At 40.9% G+C, this 27,065-nt stretch overlaps 1 protein-coding gene across 1 annotated transcript; it reads left to right on the forward strand.

Moving 5' to 3' along the window:
* The first annotated feature begins 24,203 nt into the window (after window positions 1-24,203).
* Window positions 24,204-26,705, forward strand: LOC147602831 (protein argonaute 4-like). The gene is made up of 10 exons (XM_086797200.1): window positions 24,204-24,308; window positions 24,405-24,464; window positions 24,616-24,738; window positions 24,857-24,986; window positions 25,115-25,230; window positions 25,709-25,830; window positions 25,962-26,036; window positions 26,184-26,247; window positions 26,336-26,563; window positions 26,700-26,705. The coding sequence occupies exons 1-10, from the start codon at window positions 24,204-24,206 to the stop codon at window positions 26,703-26,705; spliced, it is 1,029 nt and encodes a 342-aa protein (XP_086653326.1).
* Window positions 26,706-27,065: the final 360 nt, after the last annotated feature.

The raw sequence follows: 27,065 nt of genomic DNA on the forward strand, positions 1-27,065 counted from the left end.
TAGGTCAGCCAAACAATGAAGGCAGAGTAGTAATTCCATCGCAAATATTGATCAATGGCAACTCTATTTTGAGTTTGGTAGAATGGGTATACAAAGATCTTCATAGAGTTGAGGATTATACATGCTTCTTCAAAGACCGTGCTATTCTTGCACCACAAAATTTAGAGGTTGATATGAGATCAATGAACTAGCCTTGAGTTCGTTGCTTGGTCTTGAAAGAGAATACCTTAGTGCAGATTCTTGCGAGAATGACGCAATACTATATCCAATTGAGTACTTGAACAGTTTGAACTTAGGTGCTGGTTACCCTCCTCACCGCTTACTTCTAAAGATTAATGTGCCCATCATTTTGCTCCACAATTTGGACCCTCAACGGGGACTTTGTAATGGTACCAGATTGATATGCAAGCAATTTAACTCAAAAGGTGATAGAAGCAAAAATCATTACATGTACAAACATTGGAGACAGATTCTTTATTCCTAGGATAACATTTGTGCCTACTATGCTTCAATTACCGTTTGACATGAGAAGGAGGCAATTTCCTGTCACGTTAGCTTTTGGTATGTCAATAAATAAGTCCCAACAAAGGACAAACATTGAGTGTATTGGGACTTTATCTGGCCGCGCAAGTATTCACACATGGATAACTGTATGTCGCTATGTCATGTGTTAGATCATCCAATGTAGTGAAAGTGTGTGTAAAGCATATTGTGGAATATGAAAGTGGCACAACACGTTTAAATGAACTCTTCACAACCAATGTTGTCTATAAGGAGGTTTTGCAAATGGCATGTCAAAGAATTTAAATGTAAATGGTAGTTTACAAATGTAAGAGACTACATTTATACCTATCTTTGTGTAATGAAGGAAGCATTTGATTGGAGAATGTTTCTGAAGATGTGCAAGTGCAGTCTTTGTTTGCTTTTGGATTGCTTTTATATACAGTGCCCTTAGATTGTGTGTGTGTGTGTGTGTGTGTATGTATGTATATATATATATATATATATATTATGTGTGTGTGTATGTATATATATATATATATATATATATATATATATATATATATATATATATATATATATGTATATATATATATATATAGAGAGAGAGAGAGAGAGAGAGTGTTATATTTAATATCATGGATATATTATTTAGGATGGATGTGGCAAGGAGATCATTTTCATTCGTTTATGGTGATGGACAAGATATTAAAGGTAAATATTTTAGACGTTTGCTATAATTCAGGTATTATTGTTTTCCAAGATTTATTTAATATTCATGACTCAATCACAACAACACAAAGCAACTATAGACGCACTTGATAGACGCGCAAAATAGCGGGCACGTCTATAGGCATTGCTTGAATAGAGAAATTACGAGCGCGTCTAATAACCACGTCTAATAGCGCGTGTATTTGCGCGTGTATTGACGCGTCTATTAGGGCATGTACACTGAGAATCTAACATTGCATCTAACAGCGCATCTATTTACGCATGTATTAGCGCGTCTATTTACGCGTGGATTAGGGCGTCTATTAGTGCGTCTACACTGAGAATTAGACACGTATTTAGATGCAAAACAGAGAGTACAAAAAGTGAGATTTTGGTGTAGGCTGGTAAATGTACATCACTGCTTTCCAAAAATTACCCATGATTACCAAAGCACATAATTTTAACAAAAACATCAATGCTTTTTTGCAAACCCACATATACAAAAAATAAGTGAGGTGAGGAGAATGAGACAATATGTAAAATAGTTTAGCCAATATCAATGATGGGCTACAGTTCAATCTCATCCTCAATGAGATCAACCCTTGCCAAACTATCTACTTCAAAATCCAAACAAGTGTTTAGATCTACAAATACATTCAACCCACTACTACTTGTGCTACTCATGTGCTCATCGAAATCAGCATCACCAATGGTAGGCTCGTCCTCACGGGTAATGGCCTCAATATCTGTATCTCCTATCTCATGATCATCCTCCTCTCGTATCACGGTCATCATCACCTCCATGGCCATGATCATCCTCCATACGCTCCATATTCGTAAATGTACTATACATCACTTTGGAACGTGGCATAATAGGTATGACATGCCACCATCTGTTATTATCCACCATTGGTTGATAGATAACCTAATTCAAACACAAATATAATCATGTTATTTTCCTAGCATCGAAGGTATCAAATATTTAAAAGTGAGTACTTTTATATGTGTGTACAGTACCTGTTCACATTGTTGCGGTAGTACTAGTGTGTCCTTCTTACTTTGCCAAAACTTTGTGGAGTCAATAGTTACAAAGCCATTTGCATGGCATTTGATTGCTGCATTAGGGCCTCTTTCCACCACGTCCTTAAACCACTTTATATCCAAAACATACACAAAGAAGCGTCGAAAGTCAAGCTTAATAATATCTTGGATTATGCCACAATAATCATCCATGGCTCCATTGGCTCCCTCAAAGCTAGCAATGACGCCGCAATCTTGTGTGTTTCTCCGTTGTGTTTGAAAATGCTTGCCCTGACACCATATAGCATTGAACATAGTGCACTACACCAAGATAAAATCAATTAAATAAGCAATCTAAATTATTGAAAGCTCCTAACTTATGCATAACATTCTATATACCGACCTTGCTCATGCATCCCCTAGCATACTCCCATTCTTCCATTGTGATATGCATCCCCTCGTCTTTCTCTGCTTTCTCCATTTCGTCGAGTAGCCAATCCACATGAATATCCTTTGGAAGTGCCCTTAGATACTGAGGGTATGGCACACGAGGTCCGTGGTGTGTACGAAAGAGGGCCCTTTCTTCTTGTCTTCTTGCCTTCGCATCCTCATATCTTGTCACCCATCTTTTCATCACATCACTATTAAGCACGCAATAGAGGTTGATATTATTAAGCAACTCCATGTCTATTACTTTGTTGCATCCTTTCCCTTGAGGCACAATAGAGGTCATCCTTAGGTCTTCATCATCTCTCCATAGTCGTGGGAGAGAGCTATCCACATCAACAAGAAACTCAGAAATATATACAAGTGACTCTTGTATCAACCAACCCTCGGCCATGCTACCTTCGGGTCTTGCATTTTGTCTCACGAAACCCTTCAAGGTCTTCATGAAGTGCTCGAGGAAGAACAACCATCGTGCATGTATAGTACCGCATATAGCAATCTCATCCACCAAATGCACTATGAGATGTAGTTGGCTTGTGAGAATAGAACGTGGAAATGTCTCCTCCACTAAACAAACCACCTTCACTGACATCAAGCATTCTCAAGCGTGGGGATCTATTTCCTTTGAGCTCACATACCTAGAAATGAAAAAGTACACCATATTAGCAATATGAACACCTTGCATGGAGCATTGATACGCATCACATTTTGTATCATGTAAAGTACCTCACAAGCTCGCCCATCTTGTAAATACAATCTTTCACGTCCTTCGATGCACTACGAGAAATGCTAGTAGGTAGTATGAACTAAACACACAAGGAATGGTTGATTAGTTGCTTCTAATTCACTCACAAATTTGAAAGGAAAAAGATATTATGCACATAAAATACTTAGTTGGAGCATCTTGTGCCAATCATAAGATTTCAAGCCATATAATTGCTCTACACCTCTTTTCTTGCTCTTTGTAAAGGCCCCCTTCAAACACCTCATGCATCCAGTGGGAGTACGAATTGTAGTAATAGCACGCTTCACCGCGACCATCTCTAGCTTTGATAACCTCCACAATGCACGAGGTAAAAAAACACGCCCATTTGGTCTCTCTTGTGGGGCCAAGCTTCACGCATCCTCCCTGTGGTACGTAGATCCTCCCTTATGCCTACGGAATCTCATGTCCCATTCAGATGTTCCCAAATGGTAGATGCCACATTCTTGAAGATATGCATGAGATCAAGCAGGTGATTGATCTTGAGGTGGGACCAATATGGTAAACGATAAAAGATGGAGTATCTAAACAAAAGCTGGTGTTAGCGGGCAATCTTTATTTCTTGCCAATATAGCACACAATAGTTACAAACCCTTACCGGCTCATGCCAAGTGGTGGAGGAGTCATGGAACCGTCCCAAATTCTCATCCAATCTCCTCCTGTGAGTGATTGTGGGAGGACTTCATTCCAAGGGGCAACATATCTAGGATGATTAGTTGGGAGAAATCGATGGTGATCCAAGGGGCAACATATCATCAAACACCTCCTCCTCCACGGCTTCATGAGGTAATGGCAGAGGGCTACTATCACCATCACTCCATGCATCCATAACGATCCCTCCTGAAGATCCCACCTCATATCGCCGACGCTTTGCCTCCTCACACGACGAGCATAGGGCAACATATGCGGGTGTGGCACTGCATCCTGTATCAAATTAAAACGGGATCATAACTCAAACATATGAACACCCATAGGTATCTCAATCAACCTTAACTCTTTAACACTTACCATGTTTACGGTCGCATCCCATTCTCCATACTTTGAGATGTGATTGAGTGTAATCCTGCGTGCACGATACATGTTTCCTCGACACCGATCACACATACATTTGATTTTTTGCTCCAACCACATTTTGTGATGGTGGATACGGAGGGATTCATCCTCACTGGAGCTACTTGTTGAAGATGAAGACATCCTACAAATAAACAACCCAAAAAAATTACTCTTGTATCAAATATTTAATCTAAAAACTCTGTGGCGCGTCTATTTACGCGTCTAAAACTGCGTCTGTTCTATAGGGTACGCGTCTATAGGCGCGTCTACATTCTGTAAACACGCATTTACACGCGGTTTTAGACGCGATAGTTAACGCCACATTAGACGCTCCTGTAGACGCGATTTTCATTTTCAAACCTACTTTTAGCGCGCTTGCTTTTCTTCACATACTTTTAACGGGCTTGCTTTGCTATTGTTGGATTTGATAACTAAGCTATGAAGATTGATCATAACATACTCAAGGTGGATCAAAGATTGTACAAGACATCATGAATATGAGGGATAAAAATTGGTATATGCAGAAAATTGATATGAGATTAAGACAAGAAGACACTAATTGTGATTAGACATGAACCAAACTTACATAACCACTTGATCACGACTTGTACCTTATTTAGAGACTTCTTTACCCTATTTTTAATTTCATGAGTTGCATGAACAACATGCAACAACCATTTGTAGGCTTTACACACTGACCAACCTATCAACCACATATTAAATTGGACTAAGGAGTTGGGATTACATTTATCCAACAATCCCCCCTTAAGACCAACTTCTTACAAAACATGAATCAAGTCTAACAAACCTCCTTGACACAATGAGTAAGAGTCCCCCCTTAACATAGGATAGTGTACTCTCCTCTACAACTCGTCAAGTTGGAACAACATAAGTCTTGACTCAACCACATACATGACATAATCTAAAAAGCATATTCCTCATCTACATCTTTTATACTAAGACTAGAACAAAGAATTGTTTCTTCCTGTTGGTTGACTTCTTCAACCACATGTGCCCATCTTTTTGGTAGCACTTTGAGGATGGATGATTCGTCTTTCCACAATACTCAGAAGGATGTTTGGAGAAACAATCCTTAGTAGATGATTTGTACGACCACAAATAGTACACTTCTTCTTTGCCAATGTCGTAGTAACAGTATATGCATAAGGATCTATCACATTCTTTGTAAAGAATTTATGATACTTTCCAAAGAAGGGACTGGCTCCTTCTCTTTAAGTACCGTCACAATTTGTCTAAAGCTTGAAGGTAAGCTTTTAAGCAGGATAGCAATAGCATCTTCTTCAGGAACAGGAGATTTAACATAAACCAACTGTGTCATTAAGCTCTTCAACCTATTAATCAAAGCTGCTAAATTTTCAGTACTCTCCATGGTTAGATCAAAGAGTTGCATCTTCAAACTGATCTTGGAATGCTTTGCCTTTGCACCAAAAGTACGTTCTAATAATTTCCAAGCTTCCATATAGCTGACTCAACATCATCAATATAATGAATAAAATCATCTTCTAAAGCAGTAATGATAATACCAAGTGGTTGCTCATCTTTTGCTTGAAGTGCAACCGTTGAAGCTCTTGTAACAGAAATACCTGCTTCATCTTCAGTAAGTGGCTTGACCATACTCCACAGATTTTTCTTCATGAGGTAGCCCTTCATCTTGATTTGCCAGGTTATGGAACCCAGTTCCGTTGAATTTGTCGGGGAATTTGAAACTCATGATGATAAAATATGATGATTGATGTTGAAAACTTGCTCACATAGATGATTTAATCCCAAATAACAAAAATATCATCAATATAAATCAAAATAGGTATCACCATGTAGTTGGAGCAGAAATTGTAGAAAAGGGGCGACTAGAAAAACGATGCGTGCAGCTGCTACAATGGACCATATGCCTCCAAATTTTGTGTGCTCAATCTTCACTTGATAGACTTGCAACACCTCAAAGGAATTGGCTCAATTCGAAGTGATGAAGGCGAATTGGCTGCGCTGAACAAGAAACGGGCTGCGCTGATGGCGATGAGAAATTCGCTAAGCTGCATCAAAATTGGGCGATGAGCTTCGAGTTGTAGCATGTGTGGGACCAAGACAACAAGGCTATGTCAAAATATTAGGGTTTCATCCACTCAGGTGCAAGCACGGAAGCAAACTATAGCAAGTGGTTCAAACAAAAAAAAACTCGCTATGGTGATTAAGAAATTAATTAGGGTTTTTGCTAATAAAGTAAACCTAATTGAGTCAAGCTCTGATACCAAATGTTGGATATGATAACTAAGCTATGAAGATTGATCAAAACATACTCAAGGTGGATCAAAGATTGTACAAGACATCATGAATATGAGGGACAAAAATTGGTATAAACAGAAAATTGATATGAGATTAAGACAAGAAGACACTAATTGTGATTAGACATGAACCAAACTTACATCACCACTTGATCACGACTTGTATCTTATGTAGAGACTCCTCTACCCTATTTTTAGTTGCATGAGTTGCATGAACAACATGCACCAACCATTTGTAGGCTTTACACACCAACCACTAGCCTATCAACCACATATTAAATTGGACTAAGGAGTTGGGATTACATTTATCCAACAGCTATTAACAGATCCACAGCCTAGCATCCACATTTATCTTCAAGCACCCACACTTATCTCCAAGCTTACACAATCATCTCCAAGCACACAAGAGAAGAGGGTGAACAAGGAAGAGAAGAAAGAGAAGCAAAGGGTGAACAAGGAAGAGAAGAAAGAGAAACAGCTTTGAAGAAGGACAAGAAGCTTCCATACCTCTATCCAAGGTAAGTCTCTTTAGGGTTGATCTTCTTTGAAAGTTGCTCTTGTTTGATTCGTCCTTTTCTCTCTTTGAAACGAATGTTTTTGTACAACAACTGTGTTTTTGTGTCGGGCACGTCGGGCGCAACGCATGTCCTTTTCGTCTTTTTGAATAGTATGTCTGTCAGAGCGCGTCTATAGACGCATCTGAGAAAGCGTCTAAAAGCGCGTCTACAAACGCGTCTACTCTGTGTTGGAAACAGGTAGCCGCGTCTATAGACGTGCTGTTAAACGCGCAGATAGACGCTTTTTTTTTGCTTCTTTTTTTTCCCCTCCTCTCTTTTTCTCTTTTTTTCTCCTCTCTTTTCCTCTATTCTCCTCTCTTTTTCTCTCTTTTATCCCCCTCTTTTTTCCTCTATTCTCCTCTCTTTTATCCCCTCTTTTTCTCCTCTCTTTTCCTCTCCTTTCTCCTCTCTTTTATCCCCGCTGTGCATGCCTTTTCTACTCTCTTTCCTTCTCTCTTTTTCTATCTTTTTCTCTTCTTTTTCTCTTCTCAGTTCATCAGTAATCTTCTTTTTTTCTTTTTTCCAGTTCATCATGTGGCCAAGAAGCGCTTCAGGCTCACCTGATCCTCGGGAATCCATCTTTCGGGACTTATATAACCTTTTGGGGCACACTCCATGTCCTTTGGAGTTATACAGCTACATGACGGGTACTCTAAACACCCCCCAGGAGTCGGCAGTAAAGACTCCAAAAACCACCCCAACCCCACACCTTTTGAGATTACCCCAGTGGAGTCAACATAGCCCAGCTGGCTACATAGCCGAGACCCTTCCCCCATGCCATCCTATGTTCTTTCCCCCATGCCGTCAGGAGGCCCTTCTGCCTCGCACATTCATCGGCGTACTCCCGTGCCGTCAAGACTTGGTTCTCCAGCAGCTACAAGCGGCCAGCATAGTAGCTCGACATAACACAGTATAGCAGGGAGAGTGGTGGGGGATGCATGGCACGGTGCTTTGGGAGGGGTGGTGGTGGGGACGAGAATGATTCAGATGATCAAGACGTGCCTCCGGGTGATGGTACGATCTACTATGACATCACTCAGATAGAAGGCATCTTGATGGATGCACGGGGGAAGGACATCATGGCCTTCATGCGCTCTGTAATTGCTAACAATTACAGAGATTGCTTTATTCACTACAAAGATCAACCAAAGAGGTTAGCTGATGAGACCCTCGCTGCTGTTCGCTGTAGGTATCCTAACCCCCCCAATGTTCAGTTCACAGATAAATGGGCCAAATCAAAGATTTTGATACTTAGCAATAAAAGATCTTCGCTTAAGAGGCATGCACTAGCAGAGCTTGCCAGGCTCCAGGGAGGTCAACCACCAAGGGGCCCGCTCCACACCGCTCACAAGCGTGAGTGGAAGAAAGCAATGAAGTCAGTGAAGGAGGAACCCATTCTAAAGCACGTGGAGGCACGAAGGATCCAAATGGAGCGATATGGAAGCGTGCATTTTGGAGCAGGGGGTGTTGAATCATGGGAGGCCCAGTTTGTAAGTATCGATCTCAAATTATATTGTTTATGTAGCTTATTAGGAGGTTGTTTCTTTGTACTAACCACTCCGCAAATTGTGTCATCTTGCAGCTTGATATCGTGGGCAAATACCCTACTCCTGTCGAGATAGCCTACCACCGCCACCATCGCAAAGGAGATACATGGAGGCACTTCTATAATGACGGGTTGATTACTGAGGAGCAGTATATTCGGGCTACTGGTGGAGAGTCCCCCAAGGTATTTGAAAGTAATTAAATAATGTTAATATTATAAATAAAGATTTGATTTTTCATACATTAATATATGTTGTCCCTTGTTTATAGGACCCTGCACAAGAAGATGAGGGTGAAGATGAGGAAGACGGAGGCGGAGAAGGGAGCACAGAAGGGAGCGAGGAGTAGTGCTAGCTACTCTTTTTTGTACTTAGCCACTGGCTTAGCTTCGTGCCTCTTGTATATACACTCCTCTTATTTTTGGTACTTGAAGCCACAGGACGTGGCTTAGCTTCGTGCTATATGTACATACAAGCACTTTTTGAGCTATCAATTAATGCCTTGTAACTAAACGTTTCAGAGTTGTAATGTTTTATTTGGAATTATAATTAATGTTGGCTATAGACATACTAAAGAGTGCTAATTAAAATGCAATTGGCTGTAACAATTGAATTACACAATGTGGAAATGGGATTCCTGTAACTACATAGCATACACAACATCCACAGCATTCTGTTAAAGCACACAAAATTTAAAAAATATTCTGTAGTGCGTCTATAAACGCGTCTACTTGAGCGTCTGGTTTGCGTCTATTTGAGCGTCTATAAACGCGTCTACTCTGCGTCTGGTTTACATGTATAAACGCATCTATACATGCATCTATCTGTTTTTTAAATTTCTCCCCGACCGTCTATTTGCGCGTCTATATGCGCATATATAAGCGCGTCTATAGGCACATCTATTTGCTACCTTTTAAATGCACCTTTAGACACGGGTCTATAGACGCGCTAATAGACGTGGAAATAGACGCGCTCGTAAGTTTTATTTTTAGTTGAGTAAACGCGTCTGTAGGTGCTTTGTCTTGTTGTGAATTGTAGACGTGGAAATAGACGCGCTCGTAAGTTTTTTTTTTAGTTGAGTAAACGCGTCTGTGCGCGCGTCTGTAGGTGCTTTGTCTTGTTGTGAATTGTAGACCCTCCATTTTGGGAAGGCCAAGGCTTCTCTAATTATCAAGCTGTTAGAGAGCACTGGTGTTTTATGGTATATATACAAACTTTCTTTTTATGTAGCTTTTGTGTTTTGTTTGCTTAATTTATATTTTTATTGAAACATTCATTTGCAATAGGGAATATCTTCACTTTTTAGAACCCAGATTATTGTTGGGTTTGTATGGCCGAGACAATTTTTTAACGACAAGAGCTTTGGGCTCCTAGGAATTTACAATCTACCATTATGGAAGGTTGCAAATCAGCTTCATGTACATGTAATGTTTGTGGATTATGAAAAGCCTGATAAGTTAGATTTCCGGTGCATAGGCACCAGACAATACAAAATTTTTCAATTTGCTATTTACAAGCCTGTTCAAATGCTGTTCGCCTCAAATATTGATCCACCAAATGAGTTTTGTAAGCTTTTATCTTTATCCAACTTTTTTCTACGAGAGTTATATTTTCAATGCTAATATTTTTTATGGCATACATTTTGCCAGATGGAGATGCGGGATATAGGCTACCAAGGAGAGAGAATCCTATTGTCCGAAGATTGTTTTGAGGTTGTGTTCATGTGTGTTAAGATACTCATCATTTTATGGGTTTGTAATGCTAGAAGCTTCTATATGGATATATATGACAATCACGATGTTTTTATATATTAGTTTTGCAAGTTGAGGGCGATGTATACATATATGTATGAGTGTGACCAGTATCTATGGATATTATAAGTGCATGCGCATACACACACATATTTACATGTGTGATGTGACATGCACACATGCATTCATAGGCGCGCACACACTTACACATATCTTCCAGTTGTGGCGTGTATGGTTTCAATGGATTTCACATACACGTACTCATACGTACATGTACATACATACGTACATCTTTATGCGTGTTTGTGTGTAACTCGATGTGCCTAGCTTTTAAAAGGAAAGGAAGCGTGATTTGACACATATATCGTTTGCATGTACCTAAATGCAAAATACTTTTTGCCCGTCGAAGACAGGTCGCGACACTAGTATTAAGAAAATGGTTTTTGGCGGGGCCATTATATCGAGGAGGCTCTATAACTCACTGTGCAATAGTAGTATCCCACTGGGCTCCCTCCACCCTGGGGTGCATGATGTAGTACGCATGTTTGCACTACCTCAAGATCCCTATGTGCCTCTCTCTCTTGTGATTCCCACAATCTTTCTTGTCTTTCTAGCCAAAGAGTGAAGTCAACACCCACATGTGTCTCCCACTTTGCACATGTAATCTGCTCAACTTTCATGATTCTATGTCGATATGTCTCAGTAGATATGCCACTAGGTCCAACACTTGCCAATGTGCTCAAGAGTTGTGCGCTTTCTCTCCTCTAGAATAGCCCATACCTGCTCCAACTCTATCTCGGTCCACTCTAACTTTGTTGGCTCCTTGAAGCCCTCTAGGAGGGTCTTGACGCCCGACTCATGAGCAATTGCTAGCAAGTCCTCTCGTGTCGTATGAGAGACTGGCCGCCCTATCTTTAGATCAATCTTTACTATCCCTCGAAAAAGATCATCAATACTATCCAAAACTTGATTTGTGGCTAGGTCGATGTCAAATCTACGCACTGGGGACACCTAGCCCATGACACATATGCACCTATCGCATCGAGGGTCTCAAAACATACAAAGCACTCTCCCTCGCATAGAATATATAAGGCCTACATGCCCCAAATAGTCGTTGGGCTAGGATCTCCGATGGAGACCCAGGATATAAGGTAAGGTAGGGGTCACTACTATGGACTCCTCAACTACAAGTAATCTATTAAGAGTACTGAAATAAGTGCTATGCCCTATGCTCAGATATACAGACTTGTGACCTCCTCATATAGCCTTTGTTGTTGCTCCCCCATTCTCACTCTCATCTGCTCCATCTCTACTCTCATTTTCTCCATCTTTGTAGTCAGTCTCTTAACTACCTCTGACAATGCTAGCTTAGTAGTAGAATGTGCAGGTGTCTACACAAAAAGAGAAAAATGAATAAGATACATAGAAAAAACTACACGAGACCTTAACGTACATGTAAGTAAACAAATATTTTAAAACAATACTAGCCTCGGTCAATAAAGGTGTTGTGTGTGAAAATTGCTGCACCACATGCTGGATGCTCTTGGTAGTAGCAAGGCGCACATCGACCCCTATCTACGGTCCAAGAGCCTTGACAGTCAAAAGTGGCACAAATGCCGAGTCTACCTCAACAACTCGAAGGATCGGGGTGATCATGGCCTACCCTACTTGCCTAAGCGACCCCTAAATGCATCACCACCAAGATGAGCAATAGTATAGTCCACCTCGAGTCCCAATACAAACTCTGCATATAACTACTTCCCAAAGTATAAGGGAATATGGCGATGGTATGGCATCCTCCCATAAGTGGCTACATATCTTCTATAGATATGTGCTGCCATCGTTGTTGGGTGGGAGGACCTGGAAATAAGAAGCGATTTCCCAACCGCCGCAGGATGAACTCCTTGGCCATCTTTAAACAGATCTAAAATTGAATCCCTAATGCCAGGTACCTTGTTCACCTCGAAGTAGGAGAAGCCACGTGAAACCCTAGTGGTACACTGCGTTTGTAGCCAGTCATCTATAGACACAATGCTACCCATGTTGCATACAGAGGACATCACCTCAAGGTTGGTCACGATGTGCAAAGTGGATGGTGTGTAAACGGCACTCGCACAAACCGTGGATAGCTCGCTCTGGTGAATCGTGGCTATGAGGCCCTCAATGGACCCACGCTCAATGGACACACATGAGTCCATGCTAAAGAGGATGATGAGGCCGTCCCAATGAAAACACTAATCTAAGTGTGAAAGAGATCAAAATATGTAATGAAGATTAGGGAAGTGCTAATGGAGATTAGGTGAAAGCTAATGTGGAGTAGGGAGAGGGGGAGATCTAAGAGTGAACAATGAGAATGAGAGGGGGGGAATTTTTGAGCTTTATATCTTGATTGAATTAGGGTTAGGGTTTGGAACGAAGGTACACATGTCAAACATTGATTGGTTCATTGTAAAACATGTTTCATGCATGCACCCATGTAACTCAACCGAGTTACGTAGAAAATCAAAAAACTCAAATTTTTAGAATTTTTATTTCAATTGACACATCCTCGACTTGGACATGTGTCCATACTCCATTGCAACTTTGCATAACTTTCTCGAGTTACATGTAAATTAAAAAATTAGTTTTTTTCCTCCTCCGTCAAGATTTACACGCGTTAATTGCCGGATGGTGGGTGTCCATATAACTCAGTCGCATTACATGGAAAATTGGAATTTGAATTTTGTGGATTTTCATGTAACTCGGTCGAGTTACACATAATATTTAAAATTGTTTTTTATTCCTTGATATTTATACGTGTTATTCGTCGGTTGGGTATCCATGTAACTCAGTTGAGTTATATGGATATTAAAATTTTATTTTTTTCCTTCTTTGTCGAGATTAACACGTGCTGCTCATATCCATGTAACGCGGTCGAGTTACGTGGAAAATCAAAAATTTCAATTTTGTGGATTTTCATGTAACTCGTTTGAGTTCATAAAAAAGTTTTAAAAATTAGATTGTTTGCTTCGAGATGTGCACACTTGATGTGCATGTAGGCCATGGTATATGTAACTCGGTCAAGTTACACATATGTAACATATAACTCAGTCGAGTTCCATGGTGGATGTACCATAACCAAGTCGACCCACACAGGTGGCACATGTTGAAATTTGAGCATTGTGATGAGCTATGGTGGATCAAACACTAGAATCAACATCATTAACAAAGTGATTTAGCAAATAATTAAGATGTAATTAGTGGGTAATTAGCAAATAGATTAATGTAGGCATGGATACTCAAAAACCAGCAAATTCTCATTAGGGCTATGCCTCAATTTATAGAGTTTACATCAAGCATCAAATTCCATTGATTTCTCCATGATTCACTCCCAGAATATCTCCACCTCTTGCTTGATTCTCTCCACCTCTTCTCTTTTCCCTGAATATCTCCCAGAATAACTCCACACTTCCCAGAATATCTCCACACTTCCTAAATTCTCTCATGCTATCCTTTATTCTCTCCCAGTAGATTCTTCTCACCTTTTCACAGGTTCTTTCACATTTACACATTCTCTTTTACAGCCTCTAACCAAGGGCTTGTTCCCACACACATCCTATTCACTTGTATTTTCAACACCTCCCCTCAAGTGAATAATCCTAGCACACCTGGACCCTATACCAAGTTTCCCTCTTACTTGATAGCCCGTACTTGATAGCCCGCGACCAGTGCCTCAAGTCCCTAAACTCCATAGTCCTTGACACTCTCTCTCTCTATGTGTCCAAGGCTACTATAAGTGCCCGCGACCTTGACTAAAGTGCTCACACATACATCTACCACGTGGCCTACATCATCGGTGGCTCAGAGGTGGTTTTACTTTGTTGGGGCAGGTTACATTGGGTTGTGGGGTCTCTCTCTCTCTCTCTCTCTCAGAAAAGATGATCCGACTCCACTTCCTTTGGAGCCTCCATGAAGTTTGCCGATGTTGTTCCTTCTCCACTGGGGGTTTGCTGTAGCAGTCTCTCGCCATGTGTCCTGGCTTTCCACATTTGTGGCAAGTGAAGGTCCTTCCTCCTTCTCTGCCTCTTCCTCGTCCTCGTCCTCGAGAGAATCCTTCTCGGGTGAAGAATGCTTTTTCTTCTCCTGCTGTTGAGTCAAGCCATTTCTTCTCTTTGCCTCTTCTCTCTTACTCTAGTAGAGCTGCTTCTATCTCGTGTAGCTTTAATTCAGGTACATTCTTTAGTGTTGCTACAATGTTTTCATTATCACCTTTGTCCACACTCTTCAGAAGCACTGCTAGTGCCTCATCATCTTCTACCTTTTTGCCAATAGCTGGCTTAATGCTTTTATATTTGTTCAAGTGTGTGATTAAAGGTTCACTTTCCTTCATGTCCAATTTGTAGAATTGCATTAACAGATTTATCTTTAAATTTTTTGCTTGTGTACCAAATAATTTATTTTCATCCCATGCATCTTTTGCCCATTGTATCCCTGTGATGTGATGAATGATTTCATCATTTAAACTGAGTGCAATAAGTCCCAATGCTTTTTCATTCCTGCTCTTCCACTCATTTTTCCCTCTCTCTGGGCATTCATCTCTCCCTTCAACTAATCCCCACAGATTTTTCCTCATCAGCAAATACATGGTTTTTGTCTGCCATGTATAAAACTGCTCCCCATTAAATTTGGCTATTTCTTGTGCTAAACTCATGGTGATGTGAAGGGAGTCTTACCTCTTGATCCAATTTCAAGATTCAAGGGCAGTGTCTACCCTTTTACAACTCAATCTGGTGTTTAATAGATGATTGCAACAAATTTAGCAGCATAAAATCACCAGAAATTACACTAAATCAAGGGTAACCAATTTGTACGGAATGGTTGGAGTATCAAACCAACTCCGAATTGCAATCTGAAGTTATAGGGATCTGTATCAGATACCTAATGGTTAATTTGAACCCTCAATTGTACCAAAATACAATGATTAGCATTGATTAATCACTGATTAGCAAATTAATGCTCTGTTTTGTGTGCAAAAAATAGAGTATGCGGGGAGTCCAGATCTGGTGCCTTAGACTTCAAATGAGCTCAAATGCTTTCAAAGGCATCAATAGCAATGAGTCTAGCAGAGGATTAAGCCAAGAAACACAAGATTTGACCAAATATTGAAAGCTTAATCTCTGTTTTACCAAAGTCACCTACAGATTTGATGAAGAGCTTGGATCTCACTGTAGACTTGATGAAACTGAATTCTGTCTTCACCAGCTTGTAGAGCATGCTTGAAAACACCTTGGGCTAGGAGGAATTAGAAACATTTGATTTGATGAAGAAGAGATCTGCAAATTACTCAGAAAAAACAGCGCTGGCCAAATTCGCGATTTCTCCTCAACGCCTTCGCGGTTTGCTGCGCCGTTTTGATGGGCTTGAAGCCAAATAGATTGGCTACCATATGCTAGAAGGGTTTGCCCTAATTCTATGTGTGCAAGGTGAATGAGATCCTCCACTGGCTGGGGGTGAAGGGGTGAAGTAAAAAATAACTAAAATTTGGATTATTTCCTAATTATCTACTATTAATCTTGATTAATTAAATAATAGGCTCATAAACCTGATGGATTCTAGGCATGGCTCTGATACCATGTTGAAATTTGAGCATTGTGATGAGCTATGGTGGATCAAACACTAGAATCAACATCATTAACAAAGTGATTAGTAAATAATTAAGACGTAATTAGCAAATAGATTAATGTAGACATGGATACTCAAAAACCAACAAATTCTCATTAATTAAGACGTAATAATTAAGACGTAATTAGCAAATAGATTAATGTAGGCATGGATACTCAAAAACCAACAAATTCTCATTAATTTCTCCATGATTCACTCCCAGAATATCTCCACCTCTTGCTTGATTCTCTCCACCTCTTCTCTTTTCCCTGAATATCTTCCAGAATAACTCCACACTTCCCAGAATATCTCCACACTTCCTAAATTCTCTCATGCTACCCTTTATTCTCTCCCAGTAGATTCTTCTCACCTTTTCACAGGTTCTTTCACATTTACACATTCTCTTTTACAGCCTCTAACCAAGGGCTTGTTCCCACACACACCCTATTCACTTGTATTTTCAACAGCACATACATGGATTCAACCACGTAACTCGATCGAGTTATGTGGATGACCACCCTGCATATCAAACAAGCATATGTGGATGTTCATTGTGTAACTCGACTGAGTTACACAATGGACATGTGTAACTTGACTGAGTTACACATAGCCATGTGGATGTCTGCCACATAACTCGATCGAGTTATGTGGTGGTTGGCATTATCCTATGTGGAAATATCAGTAACTCGATTGAGTTACATCCCGAACCTCGATTGATTGCCACTTGGGATGCTGCGATTGGTTGTCTAACTTGATCAAGGTATGCCAAGGTACTCCAAGAGTGTCCCATCAACACGATACGGTCCCAAAGTGAGGACCCTTATGATATAACCACCCTATTGTATATTGCAAGGTTGACCGTAGCCCCCGCACAAACCATTGACTTAGTGTCCTATTAGCTAAATCCAACCTCATTACTAATTGTTGGCATTCACAGGATCACACACGGAGCTATGGAGGATGAAATATCATCATCATGGTGGAGTGTGTAAGAGAGAGAGAGATAGAGAGAGAGAAGCAATAGAGCTCAAGTATGAGAGAGAGATTGATAAACTTGAATGGTACTCATTTGTAAGAATGGACCCAAGAACATACTTTTATAGGCACCAAGGCCTTATCTTTTGACCCTAAATAATAGGGTGTTCACACCACTAAGGACACTTGACTAGACTTCAGACAAACTCTAAAGAATCCAACAAACCTCCCTTCGGAGTGATGGTGGAGTTGCATGCATTGCCTACAGCAACACAAGCAAAGATACAAGATGTGTTCCCCACTTTAGACTCAGTGGCCAATAAGCATGGATTAGAGGTGAGTGAGCTTGGCATAAAAGGCTCAAAAGCTCAACAAGTATGGCTCAGAGGCTTAACAAGCATGGTCCTGGTGAAAGACTTAGAGGTTAGGTCCTGCTCGGGGGACAGACAACCTACATCAGCATACCAAAACAACCCCCCCACCTAACTCATGGTGGGTAAAAAGCATATGATGGAGAGGAGCCTTTTATAGAAACAAGGCGTTACAAAATCCAAAAGGATCCAAAATATATAACTCAAATTTTGAGAGATAACCCGGGCCGAGAACCCTTGACTCAACATAAAATACTAGAGATTGAGTAAGATCCCCCCTCGATGTCGAAGAAGATTCCTTTTCAGCATCGTTTCCAAGCCAATGTGACTTGGGCCGTCATTTTAGGCACACATGCCAAGACAGAGAACCTAGGAGAGCTCAAACTGTGAGTTGTAGAGTGGAAATCGAGTGGAATCGGTGGCTACTGTAGAAGCTTCACTTTGATGATTACAGCCATATTTGAAGCACATGTGAACCTCCCCTTAAGCTACTTAAGGTTGATTGTCTGGATTAGAGTGAAGCCTACATAGGCGACGATTATTAAATGGCCAAAAACTAAACACTATAGGTTGGCCAGCAAGGCCCATCGGAGGAGAAGTCGCCAAGAAGACCACCAAGCATGAGATGAGGGCGCCGTTTGGAAAACCATAGAGGAGGAGGTGGCAAGCAAAAGGCTTCAAGAAAAACCACTGAGAATCTGGAAAAGAAATAAAGCAGAAACAAGGCTTTATTGATGTCGAATGTAGCCAGAAAGGCTCACGGGTGGCAGAGCAAAAGGTTAGCGAGCTATCGACCGAGTACTGGGTGGTAGGAGAAGCCTGCGCTAAGAGGCGGAGCGCACAGAGGCGTAATGGACATGGGCACGGCGGTAGTCAACCATCAAACTCTGACCTGGCCTTGGTGGTAGCATGTGTACTGTGCTTGAAAGAGGACCGTCGATGGTGGCATGAAGCGGCTGTGGCTCAGTGCACTGGTGGAAGTGCTGAAGTACGAGAGTGCATGCTAGTGTTGGTGGTCACACGGGCACTAGTAACAATGGCTGAGGATGAGAGAAGGCGGTGCAGGTTAGTCCGATGCAGCAATAACGCACCAGTGTATGTAAAAATGCACCACATGTGATTAACACAGAGATGATGAAGCATAACTATGAGACCTAAATAAGAAACACAGAGATGGTTATGTTGATACCACCACAGGATCACACATGGAGCTATGGAGGATGAAATATCATCATCATGGTGGAGTGTGTAAGAGAGAGAGAGAGAGATGGTTATGTTGATACCACCACAGAGATGGTTATATTGATACCACCACAGGATCACACATGGAGCTATGGAGGATGAAATATCATCGTCATGGTGGAGTGTGAGAGAGAGAGAGAGAGAGAGAGAGAGAGAAACAGTAGAGCTTTATAAGTATGAGAGAGGGATTACACGATTTGAATGGTACTCATTTGTTAGAATGAAGGACCCAAGTATATGCTTTTATAGGCACCAAGTTCTTATTTGTTGACCCTAAATAAGAGCCTAGTGTGTTCACACCACTAAGGACACTTGACTAGACTCCATACTAACTCCGAAATATCCAACATTAATGCTATAAATTGTGTGACCAAGTTCTTATCTTTTGACCCTAAATAAGAGCCTAGTGTGTTCACACCACTAAGGACACTTGACTAGACTCCATATACTGACTCTGAAATATCCAACATTAATGCTATAAACTGTGTTGCATAATAATCTTCAGTGGGTCTCTTCTTCTGAGTAAGCCTTTACTATTTGTCCATTACATGTGTGGTTGTTTTATCTTTTCGCAATACTTTCAAGAAACCATCCTTCATTATATCAAATGTATAAAAGTGATCCAAGCCGTATTGTGCATACTAGCTTGTCGCTTTGCCTCCCAATGGTACTACAAAGAACTCTCTTTTTTTGCGCTTGCCAAAATAATGGTTTTGAAAGAGAACACGTGAGTCTCCAGATCTTCGTCACTCTTGCCTCTAAATTTTGGGTACTTCAAGGCCATGGTATATCTTTTAGCTCCTCTTGTCTTCTTTCTTATCTTTCTTATTCTTCTCCACCAGATTCTTGCTCATCAGGATTATAACTTTCTTAATCTTAGGGTTAAGCCACCACTACAACTTTCTCTCATAATGCCCTTGGGTGCTCTTTTCTCTCATAATGCCCTTGGGTGCTCTTTTCCCAACAGGACCACCAAAAGTGTTACTACTTGGTCAAGCACTTGAGTGGCTCTAAGCCACCTAGCATATATCAACTAGCCAAGCTTTCCTGCTATGCCCAATACAATAAGGTGACAAAATATGTGAGCTAAAATGGCCAAGCATATCCCTACTACTGCTAATATAGTTAAGACATCTACAAGTGATTCTTATGTCCGAGGTATGCAGCTATGTATATACAACATTAATCTAGCTTTGTTGAAAAAGCTGATTAGAAAATTTGGTCGGTTGGTAACAAAATTTGCAAAGAGAGGCCTTGCAAACACAAAAATTCATTACAATCGTGCATTGGATTTACACACTAACATATGAAAAGATGGCAATGCCTTTGGCTTCAAGGGCCTCTTAAACTTGAAGACTTTAACATTATGTACATGGTTTTAAACTTGAAGACTTTAACATTATGTGCATGCTTTTAACCACATAAGCACCTTATATTCGATCCTTAATCTTACGTAGCTATACGATCATCAACCTTCCTCCATTACAACAACTTGTCACTTGAAAAAAGAAAATGAAAATAAAATGATGTAATGCATGCCGTTGTTAGAAAGCTCATTTTCTTACTCTTTCACAAGAAGACAACAGCATGGTGGAGCATGCATGCAAGCTATAGGTAAGAATCTTCACCTCTTGGCCTTTAAATAACGATAAAAATGGGCAAGACACACATAAAATGATTAATTTCTTACCTAGGAATCATGAGTACACAATGCTTATGCTCTTTTCATAGAAGGAACTCTAAACATTCACCACCATTAAAAGGAGCAATAGATCACAACTATCGTAGGGTACTTACCAATTCTTCGAGCTCGTGTCCCTTGAGGTCTCCAAGCTCACTTTGAGAAGCTCCAATCCTCCAAGCTCTACCTCCACACTATCACCGTAGAGTTACTCGCACCACCACACAAGGCAATCTCTCTCTCTCACTCCTCTACACAAGCATACAAGCATAGAGAAGGCACATACACTAGAGGACACTCTCACACTCTCTCTCAAGAGACAAGGCAAGAGCTCTCATAGCATAAAGGGGGATTGTGTCCATTCATTTTATGAGAAAATACTTTACATACAATTGGTCTTTATTCACACTTGGGTGCCCAAAACTTACTAGCTAAGGCCTTGGGTGGCCAGTATCTCATAATGTACAACTTTTATAGTGCCTTTGCATTACACTTATTAATGTCCTCAAATGGAGGAGTAAATTTGTTAATCTAATATGGTATTAACATGCCCCCCTACTTAATGTAGGTTCTATCCTCTCATAACCTGTTATCGAGGTCTAAAGACCTGGTCACCAAACTCATGTCGATAGAAGTTTCGGTGGGATTGAAGCTTTTTTAGGGTTCTTCGGAATGCAAAGTGGGAAGCCCGGAACCCGGTGTCTACCATATCTTCAAATGTGACATGCATGTAAGATGGTAGACACCTGAGGCGATGGTAGTACATCATCATGCCTCTCTCATTGGGTCCTTGGTTCATGTCAAAGAGGAGTTGAGCTGCTTCAAAGCCATCATATCTTTCTTTTGGTTAGTCAATGAGCACCACGATCAGCTTCTTCAGGAATCTGACACTGCCACGATAGCTGGATTTGGGATACAGTGCCAGGCACGTATCCATGTCAACATGTGCTGTCTTTGTTGTGCTATATCTAAAAAATCTACTGGGACAAATAATGGAAAGTTACAACAAACATGTGAGTCCCGCTGCTTTGCATCATGGAACTTGAGTGGCATCATCCTTCTTTTGATGGGCATATATAGTGGATCCACTCTCTGCTGTCTGGGCGGTGCACACTGGTATTGTTGACTATATTCTGGAATGGTTAAGTACTCCCTCTGCCATGCTAGTTGTATACCAAAATCTTCTATTCTGGGATTTGCATCATTCGTGAGACAATTGTGGTATAGCCCCCTCGTCTATGTACAAGATGTGCTTTCCGCCACCGAACGGAAATAATAGGCTAATCATAAAGGTAACCATTCTGATCTCCAGTAGATCTGCCAAATGAGGGTTTGCCAGTTTGGTATGCTTTGCCACATTTACCCATAAAGTTCCTTCTCCCATCCCCACTGGCAATAATTCCTCCAGTTTTGGCATTAGTGCGCAGAGAGGATACGGTACATATGGCTGCCATGTAGAGTAAGCTTCTGACATTATGTGTCTGGTGGGTTCAAATGGTGTGATTTGCATCAACACCTTGAACATCAACTTCGAATTTGGCAATGGATTTCCAGCTCTCTGATTATTCCTTCATACTCTGCACTAGATAAAGACTCAAGAACACGATCATCAGTAAACAGTTGTGTATCATCTTTAGGTGGAATTGGATATACCTCTTGAATTGGCCTTGGTGGAGACAGGTGGGGTGCCGGCAACTCCTCGGGGCTGAGAGTGTCAGTGGGAAATTCTAAAGGGATAGAAGGAAGACGAGAGAAAATTCAATCCACCTCAGACTTGTTAGTAGGAGTAACACTAGGGTATGGATGTAGTAGTTTACTTGCTATAGAGGAAAACACAAGATAAGTGGTGAGATTTGAAGAACTTGGTGTTTCCACTTGACCCTCTCCAAAGCTAGGGGTGGTTGGGTAGGTGGGCTTGTTAACTTTCATAAACTCCTGGAGTTCTATGATTTCTTCAAGAGTTATATCAGGATATTTGATATGTACTTTATCAAAATTATATATGGTCGTAGTCATCATAGCTTCCAAATTATATATGGTCGTAGTCATCATAGCTTCCAAATGTTTATGTATATATCGATAAATCTTAAGAATGCCATATAGGTGATAAAGTGTGGATGTAGTTAAATTTAAGTGTTGATGTATGTTATAGACCTCTAACCACCCATGACTAATTATCCATTGATAACTCCATGCTACAACCTCGTAGTTGGCCGGTGTATTAGGGATATCATCTGGGACAAGAAGGTCAAGTTTGTCGATACTGCTGTCCAAGATATCTGAGTTTTGCAACACCCGACACCAACTATGTAGGTTTAACATGATGGGATGTAGGGGATAAAAGAATATATCACTAGGGTCTGTAGACTGTTAGTACTAAATCCCCCCAAAGCATACCCATTATTATAGTTGGGTCTGCATCGCATTCTGTATTTTACTTAATTAGTGTTAAATACCCTAAGCTAAGGTCTTCAAATAAGTTAATTTTGTATTGAAGGAGTGAGAGGGTTAGTGTAGATAAAAAACAGAGTTAGAGTTTGAGGAGGGGCCCGAGGAGTCACTGGCAATGAACCTATCTCTGAGGCTCGTTCAATCAGTAGTCTCAATTCGTCCAGTGGCTCCGATCTTGCACTTCTTTCTCTTATAGCAAGTTGGCACTCCAATTCCTATATTCGTGAGCCTTTTTCTGACAGAAGAGCTGATATGGCCGTTTCATGAACCATTCAAGCTGCAAATTCCTCATATCTTCGTGTGGCAGCTTCCTACACCCTTCATGCTGATGCCTCTAAAGCTTGAGCTTCTTCTATTTGCTTGAACCTCTCTGCTGCCAATACTTGGCCAGCTTTGAGTTGCTGTGTGAGTTGTTCCATTTCCTGATTGTGACTAATGGACATATGTTCCATCTCTAAGGACTTGGCAGTGATCATTTCATTCAACGTTTTAATTTTCTCTACATGTGCTTTGTTTGTTTGCTCCCTCTCGATCTGAAGAAGTACTTTCTGTTCCACAGCTGTGAGGGCTTCCTTGGTGGTAGCAATGGTTCTTGTGAATTCTTCTTCCTTAGCATGGAACTTGTCCTGAGCATCTTCTAGCATGTTGCCTTGCTTGTTCTTGAGTATGTTTAACTTCTTTTTGGAGTTGATCCTTCACTTGTTCTACTTGTGCTCTCAGCTCTGTATTCTCTTTTATCCTCTACACAATGGTCTGGCGGCGGCTGAGGACTTGGTTTGTTACCCTCTAAAACCTGGTATCTTGTTTCCTACTCTTCTACAACCTTTAAGCCTTTGAGGATGACATCTTTATGTGTAGCTACAGTTGTCACCATTTTTTCTTAGGGCATTTGCACTTGGTCACTTGCTTCTTGGACTTGTCTCCCCAATGTAGTATTTCGATCACTGAGCATGTGAGTGGTTAATAAAAGGCAGTGCCATACCCTCTGTTCATGTAGTACAGAAGGTCAGAACAGGAGTAGTTTTGTTTTTTGGTTGCCAACTATGTTCTTGCCGTGTCTAGCATTAACTTCATGCACTTCTCTGTTGTCTTTGGGCATCAATGCCAATACCTGACCTTTGTGTCCATGGTTGCAATCAAGCAATACGATGAGGGTAGGAAAGATGAACTGATTTATATCCTCTTTATGCCAGGCTATGGATGTTAGTGAATATAATTCAAATGACCTCATACGTGATTTCAACATCAAAATAGATGGGAAAATGAGAAGGGTGCCTAGAAGGCTCTTGGATGCACCAGCAGTAAGATTAAAGCCTGCTAAGAGTATTCTGCCTTTCATTTTAGTAATCTGAGTAAGTTTTCATATGTGCAAAGTAATGGAGCTTGATTTGTTCCAGTTGAAATTTGGGAATAGTGAGGAGGTCCCACGGGGTGGAAGGTGGAACTTCAACAGTAAGGTGAATCCTGGAGCTTATCTTCCTTTTGGGGCTATCCTTGTGGTGTACAACTAGAGAAGGATGAACCCTTAGTCTTGTTTTCATGTGAGCTGATGTTTGTGGCTGTCAACAAAGACCTTGATGCTTTTTGTGTTTTGTCTACATTGATCAGGTCATGGCATCTGCTGTCCAGATTAAGTCTTGGGTAGTCTTAAATTTTGATGGAAGGATGCCCCCCCATGCAGTAGACCGCATTGCTCAGGATCTAGCGAGAGTATGCAGCACAAAAGGAATGGTAATGGGCCCTCCCATTTCTGACAAGTGGTTATTCTTGCTAATTTCTTTAATGTACAGATTGGTTCCTTGGGCGGGTTGGGATTTCTGATAAGAATTTCCTTTGTTCTGTGTGGCAGAACATGGCAGCTCACGAATTTACAGTTCAAGAGCCTCGCCATAACCAGCAGCTACCTTCTGCTCAGAGGGTTCACAACATGATTCAGGAAGTGAAGCAAAAGATGCAATCACCACCTGCTTTTATGCTCTGTATTTCTTCCAGTTCGCAAGACAAGTGATTTGTATGGTATGTAACTGTGGTCTTTATGCTCTGAAGGATGAGGGTCAAAACATGTGTCCTGATTAAAGAGAAACTGATCTGTATGTTTCAATGGCAGGGCCGTTGAAAAAGTTGCTGCAAACCAAGATTCCTATCATTACACAATGCATAGCTCCTCCCAGACAAGTTAAAGATCAGTATTTGACTAATGTCGCTCTGAAGATAAATGCGAAGGCAAGCTTTCTACACCAGCATTCGTGATATATAGGCCTACCTGTTGTCACAGTGTATTATATTTTTGTTTTGGTGTGTGCATGTACACAAGTGTTGTGGGTGGGTGGGTGGGTGGTTGGGTGTGTTTGGGGGGGGGGGGGGGTGCGTGGGTGGGGTTGATAATAGTGAATGTTCAATATTTATGATGGTGTGCATTGCTTACTGACACACTTGCTTGTGGATAGGTTGGAGGGTACAATTCTTTGTTGTCACTTGAATTTCAGGGAAGGAAGAATACCCAAAGTGTCTCGTGCCCCGACTATAATTTTTGGCTTGGATGTCTCACACGGGCCTCCAGGATACTCAGATTCACCCTCAATAGCTGCAGTATACACCTTTGATCATTACGCTTTTAGATGAACATTTGTCTCACTCCTATATTTCCAATTCTTGTGCTGTCAGTTTCTCATGGTTCCTTAACATTGTTTTTTGTTGTCAGGTAGTAGCATCCAGGGAATGGCCACACATATCAAAGTATGGGGTAAGGTTGAGAGCTCAGTCTCGCAAAGTGGAGATGATAGCAGGACTCTATGAGGACACAGAATCTGCAGGGATGATTGTGTAAGATTACTTTGTATACCTGCAGCTGATTGCGCAAAAGACCCTAGTAGATGTACAAAATGCTGAAGTGTAGATTCGATGTCTTTTGTGTTGGCATCTACATTAATGTCTTAACAATTGGCATTTTCTAGGGAGTTGCTTTCGGACTTTTGCAATTCATGTAGGCAAGCTCCTGATCCTCGACCAAAGCAAGTGATAATTTTTCGGTAATGTTCCCTTGAATTCTTATATTCGTTATGATATTTCGACTGGTACAGAGGTGGAGTCACTGATCATACATGCCAGAAAATTCGAGCGCATATCTTGAAAGTTTTAATGTTTCTAAATTGTGCGCCCATTTGACGTAACTGTAGGGATGGAGTCAGTGAGTCCCAGTTTGAACAGGTTCTAAGAGACGAGTATCTTGCATTCAAAAAGGTAAGACCATGCGCCTCGTTTGAAATCTACAGCCATAAACTTTTGCTTGCTGATCTTTGGAGTTGCCTGATTGCCGGCTAACCTGTAGGCATTTAACCACTTCGGAAAGAGTGGAAATTATAATCCAAAAATCACTCTCATTGTGGTGCAAAAAAGGCACCATACACGGTTTTTCCCAGCTAATGGCTCTGGAAATGTAGCCCCTGGTAATTTGATTAGCTCTGCTTTATTTAACCATCAATCGTTATTGGCCTTTCAACTATTAGATTTCAACTGCATGTTCTGTGAGGACCTCTCTTCAACAGGAAATGTTTGGGTATTGGTTTCTAAAATTGATTATATGGCTAGGAAGCTCTTTATATGTTCTTTCCACTCATGTAACTAATGTACCATCGTAGATGCAGGCCTTTGTCATCCAAGAGACTATGATTTTTACCTTTGTGCTCATGCAGGGCTAATTGTGAGTCCAATATAAAATTTAAAAGCATTTGTCTCTCGATCTTTTTGAGACTAATCATGGAGTAAAGGCTAATTGTGAGTCCAATATAAAATTTAAAAGCATTGGTCTCTCGATCTTTTTGAGACTAATCATGGTCTTACTCCAGGTGTAGGCCTTTGCCTTGAAGGATCATATATCATGAAAACTCTAATATAGGAGCCACTAATTTGGTGTTGCTAATGGGTAACCTCGTTGATATTGCAAGGAACAACACGCCCAACACACTATCACGTTTTAGTGGACGAGAACAATTTCACGGTGGATGAACTGCAACAGCTGACCCACTGTTTATGCTACACGTATGTGTATCTTCACTGGT

This window comes from Cibotium barometz, chromosome 65, assembly GCF_041138505.1.
Source record: "Cibotium barometz isolate CiBa-2024 chromosome 65, ASM4113850v1, whole genome shotgun sequence".
Taxonomy (NCBI): Eukaryota; Viridiplantae; Streptophyta; class Polypodiopsida; order Cyatheales; family Cibotiaceae; genus Cibotium; species Cibotium barometz.